Raw genomic sequence first — 15,449 nt, 5'->3', positions numbered from 1 at the left:
AATAAACAGACTGACATTTTAAAGAAGAACGGGCAAAAAAGTAACTTATTCTTTCTGTTAAACTGACGTGTCATTTCTTCAGAGACTGTAGTGCTCTTATGTATTTAAAATATCCTAAGACCTTTTAAATGTTGAAATGTCTCAAATGTTTCTCCCCCGTTTGGCCAGTTTGTTATATAGTGTTAGATTTTTAAAATGCTTAAGCTTTTTTTTCACTCCGTAGTCATATTTTAATATTTATGTAATGTGTGTTGTCTGTGTTTTATTGGTTGTCAAAGTTCAAAAGAACACCATTTATTAGCAGTGTGTGTTTAATGGGATGTGTCATAAAACCTTGACGAGTTATTTGTGTTCTTAAGTGAACATAAAAACATCCACAACATTACAACAGGTGAAACAGAAGTTAACAGGTGAAATGCTCAACTCATTCAACTGGATAGAGGAAGTTTATTAGTCACAGAATCACAAGCATTGAGTCAATATCAGGTTGTAATTGCAATTACGTCGCACTGAGTCTGTGTTCAATAATCTCAATAATTCACATCTCCAACTTTAGCCTCAGACTCAATGATGAGTTACACTGCACAATCTCACAGCGCCCTCTAGTGTTACACAAACCTCTGTCACTCTATCATAAAAACATATCAAATACACCTAACAAACCTGTAATAAGATGCATATATAATAGCTTAGCATTGATACATTTATATGTATGTAGAAAGACTAAATCAAACTATTTCATATAATGCACAAATTCATGTCATTATTTGGGCAAGATAAAAAATGATCATAATTATCCTTTTAACTTGACATCTTTACAACTAATATCCTACATGAAATGTTCTTTGCGCAATTTAAACATTCAATAGTCAAACTATATATTTTATAACAAGGGTTACAGTTACCCTGAACTTACAGATACAAGAAAATATACGCTTTGTAAAGTAGTTTCTAGTGACAATGTTCATCTACGTGTTAAATTAACTTGTTTAAAATATTTTGAAAATGTATGATCCCATTATGAGTTATCACCTCACCGTACAGCAGATTATTATAAACACATATTAAACTGTACAGCACATTAACCACAACTAGTATTCTAACCTTCTCCTGTTGACATATCAGCTGAGAGACAACTTGGGTTTCTGTCTTAATTAGGAAAATTATTAACATTTTCCACAGCATTAATTTTGGATTTAACGATGGTTGAGGTTGAACAGGACTTTTCTGGATCATTGGAGAAATGGCCTTCTATCTCTTTGTGAATGTTGTAGTAATACAGGAAGAGGAAAAACCCTGAAGAAAAAAATCCCCAGGAAAATTATTTCTATTATTTCTGCTTCCTCAAATACATTTCATAGATTTAAAGTTGTTGGCATGAATTTTAAACTGTAATCAAACTCTCATTATAAACCCTTATATGTAAAATTCAAATAATTAGCTGAAATCTGCTGGTAAAATATAAGCATTCTTCTAAACCAAGTGTAATGATGAATATGATTGTTTCTCACCCTGGAACGAGTTCAACACAGTGAAGATGTAATATGAGGGAATGAGCATCGGCCCATGACTGAAGAACGCCACAGCCCACGTCAGGCCGAAGAGCAGGAACAAACTCAATACCGTCAAGACCTGCTTTCCGAATTTATTTCTCCTGCCATCAGACACTTTTATTTGTTGGGCTTGGACAATCTTAGTGGCGATCATTAAGAAGATTCCAGTCGTGAAGATGAAGACGAAGGCATAGTAACCAATGTTCACTATGTAGTGAATAAAAGGATCTGTAATCCAACACCTATAATTAGTAGAGAACGAGATACAATTTAGACAATCAGAGGACACTTAAGCCCAAAGTATACTTTGGCCATCCATCAGGAGGTTTTCATGGACGTCCGTCAAATCAAATGCCTGAAACTAATCAAGGTCTTCAGGATTACGGTCTAGACTATACGGTCATCTTGTGTGTAATAAAGCTTTTCTGAAGTACCTGAAACAAGTCGTTGGTTCAGTAATTCCAGTCTCTCTTCCTGCTGAACCTACATAGGTGTGTAAATAATTTGCATAATGCTAGTGTTGTGAAACATATTATTTTATATCAAGGGTGTGACGAGATGGTTAGCTCACAAGAACGAGGTTTTAAAATATATTCTCAAAGACAAAACGTCATGACTGGAAAAATAGTCTGCAGGTGCATGTTGAAGTGTTTTAACTAATCATCTTGTAATGAAGGTCATTTTTAGTTCTAATTCATGCTCAGAAAGTATCGTATGCATTGAAAGATAATACTAAAGCACTGTAAACGTTTTTGCCAAAAACTCAAACTCAACTGACTAGCTTCTCTCCTGTAAGATTTCCCATCGTCTCTTCAGATTAGCGATGCAACAACCAGTCGATAAAATCAATAATACACGATAATGAAAATCATCGATAATTTTAATCATGTATTAGTCGGGTCTGCTCTCTGTGCAGGATTAGCTTTCACCAGTCGTGCCAAATTACAGCACTAAACGCATTTCTATGGACAAAATGCATCTAGAAATAGTGGAGTAGAAACAGAGTGAGCTGATGCAGGAAAGACACATGATCCAAGTGCCCAAAACGGTTGTTTATTTTAAGCTTTAAGCAAATGCATTAGCTTTATACACACCCTGTAATTCACTTCAACAGGTGTGCGTGCGTCTGCATCCTCCGCACAAAACTTTCATTTTACAGGTTATATCCACTTGATCTATATAGAGAACAGTAGTTATATCTGTAAATCAGTGGCGATTTCTTTAAGACTGCAAGGGAAGCTCGGCTTCCCTTATAATATCACAAAATTAATAGTCAAATCTGTACTATTGTATTAGCATTTTATTGACTAAAAATGCGTTACAAAACAACATAATTCATTCTAGAAATCATCTCAAAGACGAATTCATTCAGAATCAGTTACATATAGCAGGTCGGCTGACTCGATTTCCTTCTCATACATTCCCGTAGCGTCACAGCATTTCCCTATTGAAGCCCAGCGTCCATTGACTTCAGTCGGGCTGCTTTGAACGTTTTTTTTTCAGCGCTTCGAAACTAGACGGTCATTGGATAAACACTGCGATTATGTCCCACCCAGGGACACTAGGCGTCTCTGGGGGTGAATGGGGAGTGGGCTGGGCCGGACTCTGAGCTTCTGCGTGGTGATTGGAGGGTCTGTCGAGAGACTGCATCTCCTTTTGACTGACAGCGTTTCTGTACTATAAGGAATCACTGAAGCTATTCGCGCTCAGTCCCATCGCGGATTTCTCAAGTTCAGTCGAAATAAAAACTGCTGCAATCTATTTCTTTGATATTTGCTTGGCGAAATTGCTTGATTTTCATCATACATTTCACACAATTATACACCACATTCCTTGTTTCAGTTTTACAGAGTTTAATATTTTTTTATAGTTCTGCTGGCCATTGAGAGGACACTGGTCAAGTCACTTGAAAAGACTCCTAGTTGGTATGACAGGGTCACAGACCATTTTTTTGAAAAGGAACGTAGGGCAGAATTTACTTTTAAATAAATAGACAATTTTATGATGTAGGCTGAAAATGAGCTTCCCCTCTCTGACAGACCAGTAGCCGCCACTGCTGTAAATGCTACTAATTCACATGAGTATTTCCCTTTTGCATTGAAGCGTGTCCTGACAGTCTGTGTTAAACTTCACTGAACGAGTGCCTGCGCGTCAAACAGACAGAACGCCGTCGAGAGAGACAATTAATATTCAGCGCAAAAACATTCATTTAGCAGAAATATCTGCTGTAGGACGCTAAATGTAGGGTTAAAAGGTCAACATAAAATTCAAGTGTTTTATGACTATAGTATAACAGCTTGTAAGTGAATATAAATATGACAATTTTTGTTTTTGTTTTTCTTCAATATTATTTTAAAAACAATGGAATTCATTTATTTGTATGGATTTAAACTCCTTTTGCTTATTACCTTTGTTACATAACAAAAATACACTTACAAAAATTAACCATGATTCTATTAGATAATAAAACCATGTTTTTTTGGCGTATTGATTACCATTTGTATAACCACACAAATAACATATAGTTAAACTATGGATTTGAAGCAAAACTATGGTTATTTCATGGTTACCAGGGTTACAATAACCGTTGTTTTAATTTATACATTTTTGTTGTTGTTTGTTGTAAAACCATGGCTAACTTATGTAAAGGTAGTTTCGGCTTTTGTTCACACAGCGCTCGTCCCGGGTCGAATACCGCAATATTACTAGGTCCCCGACCCGGGTCGAATTCGGTAATCAATGCCAGGACGTGGTTGCTTTCACACAGAAGGCAACCCGGCAATGTTCTGGGAATATTGCGGGTCCGACGTGCAGTGTGAAAGGGGCTATAGTGTGTTCTGTCAATAAAATGAAAATGGGCATTTTATCCGATTAATTGAAAAAGAATCGACCAACTAATCAATTACTAAAATCGTTTGTTGCAGCCCTACTTCAGACCTTACTGTACATATCACGAGTTTACAGAACTTCAAGTTTCAGTGATTCTGTGACATCAGAACAACTTACATTCGTGTGTTTTTTCCAGACGTTTTGTTGATAATCACTGCTTTATATCCTTTTGATGCAGCAACACCTCCGGCTATTATAGCTGGAAACACTGAAAACAGGAATAACATGAGATCAGGGTTATTATAGTTAACAGTCTGACTATAACAGGTGGTTTCTCTATAAAACTCACTCCAGCTGAACACGGTGATATTCCTCATGTAGTTTGTGATGGCGACGTTCTGTCTGATGAGCCATAAGTACATATGAAGAGCTTGAATGAAGAACCAGGTGAATGTAGTCAGCATGGAGTAATGCATGAGCAGCGCTATGAAGACACACGCAGCCTTGACATTCGTGTTGGCCACGCTCTCGTTTGACAAAAAGGATAAATTCAGGAGAAACAAAGCCACAAACATGTTCATCAAGATCTTTGTGGCCTGGTTTGATTTGGCTTTCCTGTTCAAATATAAGCACAGCCTGTATTTGAAACATGCATTTATGCACTAAGCAGACGCTTTTGGTCGAAAGCGATCGGTCAAAGCTTACAGTAAATGTTATATTTTTAATATACTCTACCGTAACAGGAAATGCATGAACAGAGCGATGGTCATAAAAAACATGGAGATGCCGCAGCCGATGGAAGAGATGAAGCTCAGTGGTGCCACATACGGCGCTGTGCTGTTATCTGGCAGAGACTGAGAGATCAGAGAGATAAATATGAAATAGACTCTTAATTAATGCGATTTTTAAATGAAACTCTGAGAAGCTTCTCACCATCAGCACTGCAAAGAATGTCAGATGTGAACACGAGCACTTTATGTTTTTATTTGTTATTGTGGTCTCACAGCCTGACGTTGTCCATGTAAGGTTTCCTTTGATGAATAGAGCACAAAGATTGAAATTAATTATATAAAATACATTGGGTTTGTTTATGGGAACTGATCAAAAAATCCATTACTGAATTTACCTTTTCCATCCCAAGATCTGCAGGACGCTTTACCGACCTGTAAGAATATGTTTGAATGATATTTAGCTTTTACAGTGTCTGGCCAATATATTATTAAATATATATAAAACTTCATTACCAAAGATGTCTTTTTAAAGAACATTTCAATATTGTTGGTAAGATTGGAGATGTTGGCGGCCATCGTTATTCCATAAACCTCATTGTTCAAAACAGTCCAATTTTTAGTTTGATTCTAAATCAGAAAACATAAAGCAAATCAAACACAAAAGTATTCAATCGATCAAGAAGCTTTTTTTTAAAAGAATAGTTAAAATAATAGTTGGTTATATTTTCACTGGAACACAAACATACAATTTTTAGAAGTATAATGTTTGATGTTTTGGTGAAATATCATTTAAACATTCCTTAAAATGCTCAAACTAATATATATATATATATATATATATATATATATATATATATATATATATATATATATATATATATATATATATATATATATATATATATATATATATATATATATATATATATATATATATTAGTTTGAGCATTTTAAGGAATGTTTAAGTGATATTTCCCCAAATATATATATATATTTTATAATAATTTATATTTATTTTATTTTATTTATTTATTTTTATTTATTTTTTTAATTACAAGTACATTGTTTCCCATATTATTGAACCGTAGAACTCCAAGAAACGCATTTCCGTTTTCCAAACGAGATTTATTAAAGGCCTCCTTGGAAATCTTTACAGACCAGGAAAAGTTTCTTCTCAGGATACTTTTACAATCAACAACCTGTGTAAAGGAGAATTGACATTTGATTAATGAAGCATCCTTGCCCAGGAGGACATTGTAATGTTTTCAGGCCTTACATTGATAATGTTCTGATTTGAAGAGTAGCATGTGTCTTTGGTTTCTGTGTTATTGGCTTGTATTTGGACAAAACCAGTAGCGTTCCCTATGACAAGCCCTGCATCCATTGTTTTGTTTTCTTCCATCTCCTCCATTAGAGTATCCAAATCATCCAAGACGTCTCTGTAAAACCAGTTTAATCACTTTTGAGTTCTGTAATTGTTACTTGAATTCAGGGGCGTAGGAGCGACTTTGACATTGGGGGGGACATTTTCGCCGCTATGAATCAACGTCCATCCCACCAACATAATAGTAACAGTATAGCCTATAGTGACGTGGTACAAAATGTATAGAATTACAAACAGCAAATAAATAAACAAAATCATCAGTTTATCATCTGTTTAAATCATCTGTTTATTATTACACAAATATTGAAGTTGGGAAACATAAAAGTGTACAAACCCCTCCTGTAATTGCAGGCAGAAAGGAAAGTAGCACTTTAAAAGGCAAATATTTGATTCGTAACCCCCCAAAAATACAAAAATACAACAGTAGAAATATCCTTTAAAAATTTTGTTGTTGTTATTATAAATAATCTCCCATTCAGTGGCGTAACTAATGATGGGCCCCAGTACAGTCGCAGTAGGCCCCCCCCCTAACCTAGCATGTAACACTTAAGGTTTAGGTTTCATTTCTATATCAGGATATCGGTTGTTTATTTTTATTTAAAAATCAAATATTAATGGCTTATTCTGTGTCACCGTAGGGCCTACATTCCTTAATGGTAAAAAAAAGACACTTTTATAATCACTAAGATTCGAAATGTGAGTTATTTAGGGGGGTTCGGGGGCATGCTCCCCCGAGAAAATTTAGATTTCTAGGATCTACATATGTGCATTTTAAGATGTTCTGAAGGCCAAAAAAGTAGATAACAATATTACTAAAGACTCATCAAGATGGACATGTTGACATAGGCTACTTTTTTTGTGAGTTTGTCCGTTCAAACGCAAGACTTGAAAGAGAACTCTATATTTGCGCGCTGTGAGACTGCGCGCTTTCGGATGAGTGCACAGAGACAGATGTTCTCATTCGCGTCTTCTGGCACTACACACGGGTGGATGATGGTGAAAATGACTGTCCATATTCGAACCTAAGGCAGCACTCGCATGCATTGAACAAAGTTTATAAAGAGAGACCGTTTTGCCCACGTTTTTCTTTTATAATCGCTGGTGTTAGTGTATCACTGAGGAGCCAGTGCGTGTATCCATCAAGAGAAACATAAACAAAGTATTATTTTCAAGTTACAACCCATAGATGCGTCATCAGATGTGAGATGAACCACATCTTTAGACCAGCACGCAGGTCGCGGTTTCTGTTTGCGTCATCACATTTCGGACGTATTGTTTCGGTGATGAAAGTCTTTCGGCCAAGAATGCACCGTGAATGCACATGGTCCATTTTCGGCCGAATATTTGATGCATCCCTAATTAAAATAATTAATAATAATAATAATAATAATAATCATAAATTACATTATGGGCTATTATTTAAACATAAATATGAAACTAAATAGGCTACGGTTTCTTTAACCCTCTGGCTGAAGAACGCACCGGCGAGTTCTGATGTTTTTTTCCCCATCACGAGTCATGACGAGGGATAGCCTATAACTCGCAATACTCCGTACTTTTTGGCCATACAGATAAATGTGAGACATAATTATAAACTATTAATTGTCTACTTTTATTTGTGTACACTCACATAACAACAAAACTTTATGCTTTAGTAAAATAAATAAAAAAGGTGCGCTTTCTATCTGCGAGAATCTGAAACTCAGTGAATACATGACATAAACATGAAACACACGTCTAAAGAAAGCTTAAAAATCGCTAGATTTAAATCAAATAATTCACATTTTATAGTGAATTGTGGAGCTCACTGGCAGAGAGCGGAATATCTAGCGGAGCGTCACGCAACTGTGCTCCGCTCACATGCTGAAAAAGGGGGTCAGTAGCCTATCTTAAGCGTGACGGTAGAGCGCGACAGCCGTGTGAAATCTGAAACCAGTGCTTTTCATTTGAAATGTGAGTGTCACAATATTCTGCGGAGTCACTTTGTCGCCTGCGGCACGTTTGCAATGTGGGCATGGGCCCGTGTGCGCTGCCTGCACTGTCTATAGTTACGCCCCTGCTCCCATTTCTGTCTTCAATATAGAGTGGGGAAACGTCTTCCTTAAAAGGTAGTTCACCCAAAACTGAAAATCCTGTCATTATCTCACCCTCGATCATGTCGATCCAAAACAGTAAATATCTTAAAATTGTGTCCGAAGATGACCGAGGGTCTTATGGGTTTGGAACGACATGAGGGTGAGTAATAATGACCGAGTTGAAATTTTTGTGTGAACTAACCCTTTGACTTTGTAAAGCCGATTTCTGTACAGTAGCCAAATGCGTGCGTACTCGCCTTTCAATTATACAATGCATTGGAATAACACGTTTCTTTGTTTCATATAAGATTGAAGTTGGGAAACTTAAACTTGTAGATTAAGTGCCCTATTTGAGATTGATTGTATATGAATGCTAATGCATCACAAAAATCCCGTGCTCTATGCACTGCCATTAATTTTTCCGATCAGTTACTCCAGATGGCTTCCACTTGACGTGAACAAATGTAAAGTGATCTGCTTGATCGCATCACGGTGATCGCATAATGCCAAGTGTAAACGCAGCCACAATAAGTTACCTCTACAGTAGATTATTTCTGATTACAAGCAAATAAATAACAAGTAAATCACATTAGACATACAGCTATTACAGTAGACGCCAATGTCATATGCAGCCAGACTAGATATTTATGAAGCATTCAAGGCTTGGTCAGTCGCACACTCTTTTTTTGTTGTTGCCCTGTCATGTGCTCTCTGCTTGATTGTTAATATATCATGTTATCCAAGAATAGTATGTCAAAAATGTGTTTTTCTACTGAGTAGTGCTCCATACTATCTACAGCCAGACCGATAAACAAACACTAGAAGTTAACTTCGGGCCAGGCGCGTAACCGTAGCAACGCGCGTGCGTTATGAAGCTGGTGATTTGCGAATGGTGATTATTCAAACATAGCATGAAATCACTCTGGGTTTGACTGGCAAAACCGAATATCTTCTTTGTTGCGCTTTCAAAATAAAAGTTCCAAATGTTACAGTTTTTGTCCCTGCGTATAGGCTAATTTTTGGGTGGGACACATGCAGCATTTTCCAATATTGAGGGGGACACGTCCCCCCCGTCCCCCCCGGTTCCTACGCCAGTGCTTGAATTCACTGGCATCCACATACTTACGATGCTTTTGAGAAATCAACATTTCCATCCTCGTCTTCTAAATAATCTTCCGGTATATTGTATATTTTCTTATGTGGTTTAGGATCATTCCCTTCAGAAGAAGGACTGTTTTGATTGTTATTGCAGGTCACACATATCCATTCATCGTTGTCTAAAAGCAGAATGTATGTTCTGCTCTTTTCCACTTCAACACAGAAATAAATTAGAGATGAATTTAATTTAAATGCGCAGTAATTGAATCTCAAAGATTTAAGTGAATTCATATATCAGGTGTTGCTTATTTATAAATCTATAAACACTAAAGCATTAAACAACTTCAGCATTAAAATATTTAGATGCTTGTTCTTCAGTTTCCATCAAAGTATCAAAGACATAAAAATGGACTATTAACTGATTTTGAAAATCATATTTTGAATTGTGTGAAACTGAAAAGTAGTTTATAAATCTCAAGACAGAGACTTACCGTTGCATATATCATTGTCATATATAGCATCTGTACATAGCTCTTCGGAATCAACAGGAGGGATTTCCAAATCATCTTAAGAAACCATGACACATAATTTAACATAATTATTAAATTCAGGGCCGTGCACAGACATTTTGAGAGGCAGTGGCCCAACCAAAACAAAGGAGCACTAGCAGGGGGTGTTTGTTCATATAGATTATCATATAAATTATTATAGTTGTTACAAATTTCCAATTAAAAGAGAAAATGGCACATGCTAGACCTTCACTTTGAGTCTTTTGAGTTGACTCTGGGGCAGTATCTTAATATAACAAAAATTAATAACAATTGTATACAACATATGTTCCATACAATTATTATGCTGCATGCACACCAATTGAGCATGAAATTCGTGTCTATCACTTCTAACTGGATGCGTGAACGTATTGAGTCCATTCGTGCGAATTAAGCGAATTGGATGCGCACATAAATGAAGCGGGTTTGGACAGATATTTAGAAATGACGTTCGGGTCGGGCTCGGTCTTGAATAAGGCATTGAATCTTTTAAATTTAAAATGGCTTATGTTAGTAGCCAATGGGCCTGTTTAACTTAATGCAAAGGTTTGTTTTTGTGATTAAAATAAATGTAAAATATTACTCTAACATCCGTCTTCCTGCGTGCGGAAATTTGTTTATGTCGATGTGACAATGCACAACACATGCGAGCATATTGCCAGCGGCATCCGCAGCAGCAGCAGGACAGCCTTAAAGCCATCCACAGCTGAGGATGCAATCCTTTTTCTGCATAAAACCTTGATTAGCCTAAACTTTGATCAATAGATTATGTAATCTCATGTTGCAATTTAGTAACCATACAGTTTGAGAAATATGGTAAAAGTGACTTTCATTTCAATAAGCACTTTAATTGTTACGTTAATGTTTTGTTCTGTTAGCTTGGGACATTTTTAGTAGACTTTTGGTTGTCATAAAACACCACTCTGCCGCTTTTCATTTACATTTAATATATATAATATATATATATAATATATATATATATATATATATATATATATATATATATATATATATATATATATTAAATGCAATAATATGTGGTTCAGACACTAAGTGTGCATATATTTAGTTGTTGTGAGCAGGCAGCATAAAGACATCATGTAACAATGTACAACATTATATAAAAGTCTAATTTAGATGTTAAAATGTTGTCATATTTTTTTTTATGTTATTTTTAGTCGGGTTTGGTAAAACATTTTTTCTTGAGTTTAAAGGTGCACCATGTAGGATTTTTGCAGTAAAATATCCACACAAAAAAAACACCAGGCCAGTGTTTTTTCAGTTAAGTTCTTACAATACCGTAAAGGTTTCCAACTATTTGTTACTACCGTCGGTGTGTGAATGAGAGAGAGTGAATGGGTGAATGTGAGGCAAGATGTAAAGCGCTTTGGATGGCCATGGGTCTGTTAAAAGCGCTATATAAATGCAGTCCATTTACCATTTATAAATTGTGAGAAAATTGCTTTTTTTACCCAAAGAACCCATGGAGGGAGTCGCCTGTCAATTGCTTCATTTCTGCATTACTCTAGGTTTCTGGTTTTATTTGGCAGAAGCGCTTTCCTCTTAGCAGTGTGAGTAAGTGTCACAGCAGCCGCTGAGCGAACGCACAGAGTAACGTCATAACATCAAAAGGAATTAATTTGCGGCCTTTTAATGTTATGTTCAGTTTTTACCTAAAACCTTCCCTGTTCAGAGGGTAATACACAAATATGTTCACTTTAAAGCATTTCATACCGTGGGTTTAAAAAACTTGTCCTTTTACAGCAGAACTGACAACTGTGATTTAAATATAATTTTAAATATAATTTTTGTAATACACTAAAATTCAGTATTAATAACATCAGTTTTGTTAAGCACATTCAAGCTCAGGGATCTTCTGTTGTCAAATGTTTTAAAATAGTATGATTTAAGTCTTTTAAATGTAGTGAAGTATAAGTTTCCCACACTGTAAAAAAATATTTTTAAAATAAGTTATCTGCTTTCAATAAAATTGAGTTTATTGAAATACATTTTTTTAGTTAACACAATGACATTTTTAGGAGACTCGACAACCTTTATTAAAATATTAAAAGATTTTGTATTATTAAAAGTGTATTGGGTAATTGTGTTTTTTGTGCGTGTGTGTGTGTGTGTGTGTGATGACGCAGCCAAATTGTGCTATTTATGATTTATCAAATTTTTTATGTGGTTCAGATACAATAATATTTTGAGTTTCTATTTATTAAACAAATTACCTTCATTGTATCAACTCAAATTTTTTATTTCAATATATTTTAAGGCAACAAGGTTACTTACTTTTTTTAAAGTTAAACCAACATTTTTTTAAAGTGCATAATAAAAAATATTTAATAAAGTACAGATACTTATAGTCCCCCGAAGTTAATCATTTTATCCCTTAAAACTCGTCTTTGATCACCAAAAGTACATATTTAAAAGTTTATTTCCTAGTGCATTTCCCCTTAGGTTTATTTTCCTTATTTAGTATACGTGAATTCATGAATATGCAAATTAGCCCTGCCCCACCCACTCTCACAAGCTCAGAAATACATTATGTACATAATTTACCTGCTATATTAATAAATCTACCTGATTTTTTATATCAACAGAAGAATATAGAGGATAACCTGCTTCTCTTGAGACTCCCTGCTTTAGAGAATAGTTAATGATATGCTGAAGTCCGCCCACACATTGACATGATTGGATACAAGGTATTTTTTGACATCTGAGAAACGATTTCAAACTGTGTTTTTGATACTGTTTTTGATTCACTTCAGCTTTAAAGAGAAAATAATCAGCAATGGTGTTGACTTATGAATTTGCACATTTGTCGTAAAGCATATTAATAAAAGAAAATTTACATATAAACATTAAAAAAAACTTGATTTTCACCACAGGGACTTTAAGTACAGTAAAAAAGTAAAAATGCCCACCACTGAAAGCAACATACTTATCTGGCCTGAAGCACAACAGACGATCATCAGCCACAGCAAATTCTGCTTTTGCCGAGACATAATTCCCAAAGACATCCTGATTGAGACACGAGTTGAATTTCCTTTTCTACAAATATTAGTAATAAATCTTAAAGCATTTTCTTACATTCTTGAGATGAAAGTCCACAGTCCAAGAGGAGAGAGAGTTTCCTCCGTTCACATATGAAGCCGTATGGTTAATATCCGTAACTCAGAGCCGCTGAAACACTGACATGCGCTTCATTTGCATACAGGAAAATCATGTTTAGGATTTAACTGTGTTAAGTTCAGTGTTTATTTACTGAATGCCACAGTTAAATCTAAGTATTTTCTCTTTAAACCTGAAGTGAATCAAAAACGGTATCAAAAACACAGTTTGAAATCATTCCTCAGATGTCAAAAAATACCATGTATCCAATCATGTCAATGTGTAGGCGGACTTTAGCATATCATTAACTATTCTCTAAAGCAGGGAGTCTCAAGAGAAACAGGTTATCCCTTATATTCTTCTGTTGATATAAAAAATCTGGTAGATTTAGTAATATAGCAGGTGATAGGGGTGGGCGATATCTCTATTTAAAATATATCGAGATATTTTTTAAACTCAATATGGATTTGGACATATTTTTTATATGATTTTGGATATTGTTTATATTTAATTCTGATTCCGCCACTTTGCTTGTTTTGCCTTCTCTGTGCTGTGCTCGTGCGCCTCCCGCCTCGTTGCTTTAGTTCCCCCTCCCCTCACGTGTCGTCTCATTGAACACGGCGGCGTTTGCAGCCAGGTGAGGATGTTATCATGTTGACAAGCGCGCGCGTTGTTGAAGACTCAGTTTAGAGACCATGATTTTCCTTTTAACACTGCAACTGCTTGCTAAAATCCATAAAGAAATCGTCTCAGGTTACGTATGTAACCATGGTTCCCTGAGAGGGAACGAGACGCTGCGTCGAAACGCTAGGGGACGCCTTTGCGTACCATGTCATGAAGCACTTGTGTAATCAGTCCAATAGCGGGACGATACGTCACGGGCGGGTGACGTCATCGACCAGGAAGCTATAAAGCACACCTGGACCAAACAGTCACTAGCTTCTAGAAAAAGTCGTACAAATCGATCACAGGCATGCCGGGAGTATGGCATCGCGACGCAGCGTCTCGTTCCCTCTCAGGGAACCATGGTTACATACGTAACCTGAGACGTTCCCTATCTCGAGGGAACTTCGAGCTGCGTCGAAACGCTAGGGGAACTCAATACCCACGCCGCCAGAGTCCCAAATGTATGTATGTGTGATTTAACCCAGAAACACCCGGGACCCCGGAGTAGAGGCTACGTCTAAATTGTAAAACCTCACAAATGTATGGGGAGAGGACCACCCAGCCGCATCACAAACCTCTGACAGTGAAACTCCCGAAATAAGAGCCATAGAGGCAGCCATACTCCTAGTAGAGTGGGCGCGGACCCTCATAGGTGAAGGATGTCCGACCGACTTATAAGCGAGCGAAATAGCCTCGACTATCCACTTGCTAAGCGTCTGCTTTGAAGCCGAATTTCTTTTACTGGAGGACCCAAAACATACGAACAACTGTTCTGACTTTCGCCACAGGGCAGCTCTGTGGACATATGCGTCTAGGGCCCTGACCGGACATAGCAGATTTAGCTTCTCTTGGTCTTGACTAGTGAACGGAGGCGGACAGAAAGCCTGCAGCATTACTGGTCCCGGCACGTTGGTCGGGACCTTGGGAACATATCCTTCCCTCGGGAAGAGAAATGCTTTCACCATTCCTGGTGCAAACTCAAGGCAAGAAGGTGCTACTGATAGAGCCTGTAGGTCTCCTACTCTTTTCAGTGATGAAATCGCTAGGAGAAACACTGTTTTTAGTGTGAGGAACTTTTCTGACACTTCCTCTAACGGCTCGAAGGGAGCCAACATAAGGCCTTCCAGCACTATGGCCAGGTCCCAAGTCGGCACCCTCGAGCATGCCGCAGGTCTGAGCCTCAAGGTACCACGGAGAAAACGCGTGACCCACGGGTGCCTCCCTAATGATGCGTTATCTAATGGATTATGATACGCAGATATCGCCGACACATAAACTTTCAGAGTCGACGGGGATAACCCTGCGGAGAATTTTTCTTGCAAGAACTCGAGAACTGAACCGACCGGGCAGTTAACAGGGTCTAAAGTCTGGTGCGTACACCAGGCGACAAAAACTCTCCATTTGAGTGAGTAAAGTCTCCTTGTGGATGGTGCTCTGGAGTGCAACAT

The 15,449-nt window shown here is 36.9% G+C and overlaps 1 protein-coding gene and 1 long non-coding RNA gene across 2 annotated transcripts; both read right to left on the bottom strand.

The window, feature by feature from the left end:
* Positions 1 to 561: 561 nt before the first annotated feature.
* LOC137090495 (adhesion G-protein coupled receptor G6-like) lies at positions 562 to 5,227 on the bottom strand. Its single transcript, XM_067454456.1, has 5 exons — positions 5,118 to 5,227; positions 4,732 to 4,997; positions 4,560 to 4,650; positions 1,512 to 1,795; positions 562 to 1,296 (listed from the first exon to the last, which is right to left on the bottom strand). The coding sequence occupies exons 1-5, from the start codon at positions 5,159 to 5,161 to the stop codon at positions 1,151 to 1,153; spliced, it is 831 nt and encodes a 276-aa protein (XP_067310557.1). The 5' UTR covers positions 5,162 to 5,227; the 3' UTR covers positions 562 to 1,150.
* Positions 5,228 to 5,315: 88 nt separating this feature from the next.
* On the bottom strand, positions 5,316 to 9,875 carry LOC137090494 (uncharacterized). Its single transcript, XR_010907872.1, has 6 exons — positions 9,699 to 9,875; positions 6,390 to 6,552; positions 6,175 to 6,312; positions 5,627 to 5,740; positions 5,509 to 5,545; positions 5,316 to 5,413 (listed from the first exon to the last, which is right to left on the bottom strand). It is a non-coding gene; the product is annotated as an uncharacterized lncRNA (long non-coding RNA).
* Between the last annotated feature and the right edge of the window lie 5,574 nt (positions 9,876 to 15,449).

The sequence above is a fragment of the Pseudorasbora parva genome, chromosome 10, assembly GCF_024679245.1.
Source record: "Pseudorasbora parva isolate DD20220531a chromosome 10, ASM2467924v1, whole genome shotgun sequence".
NCBI classification, from domain to species: domain Eukaryota; kingdom Metazoa; phylum Chordata; class Actinopteri; order Cypriniformes; family Gobionidae; genus Pseudorasbora; species Pseudorasbora parva.
The sequence above is the reverse complement of the archived record's forward strand: the minus strand, read 5'-3'. Positions and strand labels throughout refer to the sequence as shown.

Coding starts and splice junctions, on each gene's coding strand:
- LOC137090495 (XM_067454456.1), bottom strand. CDS start 5,161: ATGTTTTTTATGACCATCGCTCTGTTCATGCATTTCCTGTTACG. Junction 4,651..4,731: donor TATCACCGTGTTCAGCTGGA/GTGAGTTTTATA, acceptor TCCTGTTTTCAG/TGTTTCCAGCTATAATAGCC. Junction 1,796..4,559: donor TCTGGAAAAAACACACGAAT/GTAAGTTGTTCT, acceptor TACTAATTATAG/GTGTTGGATTACAGATCCTT.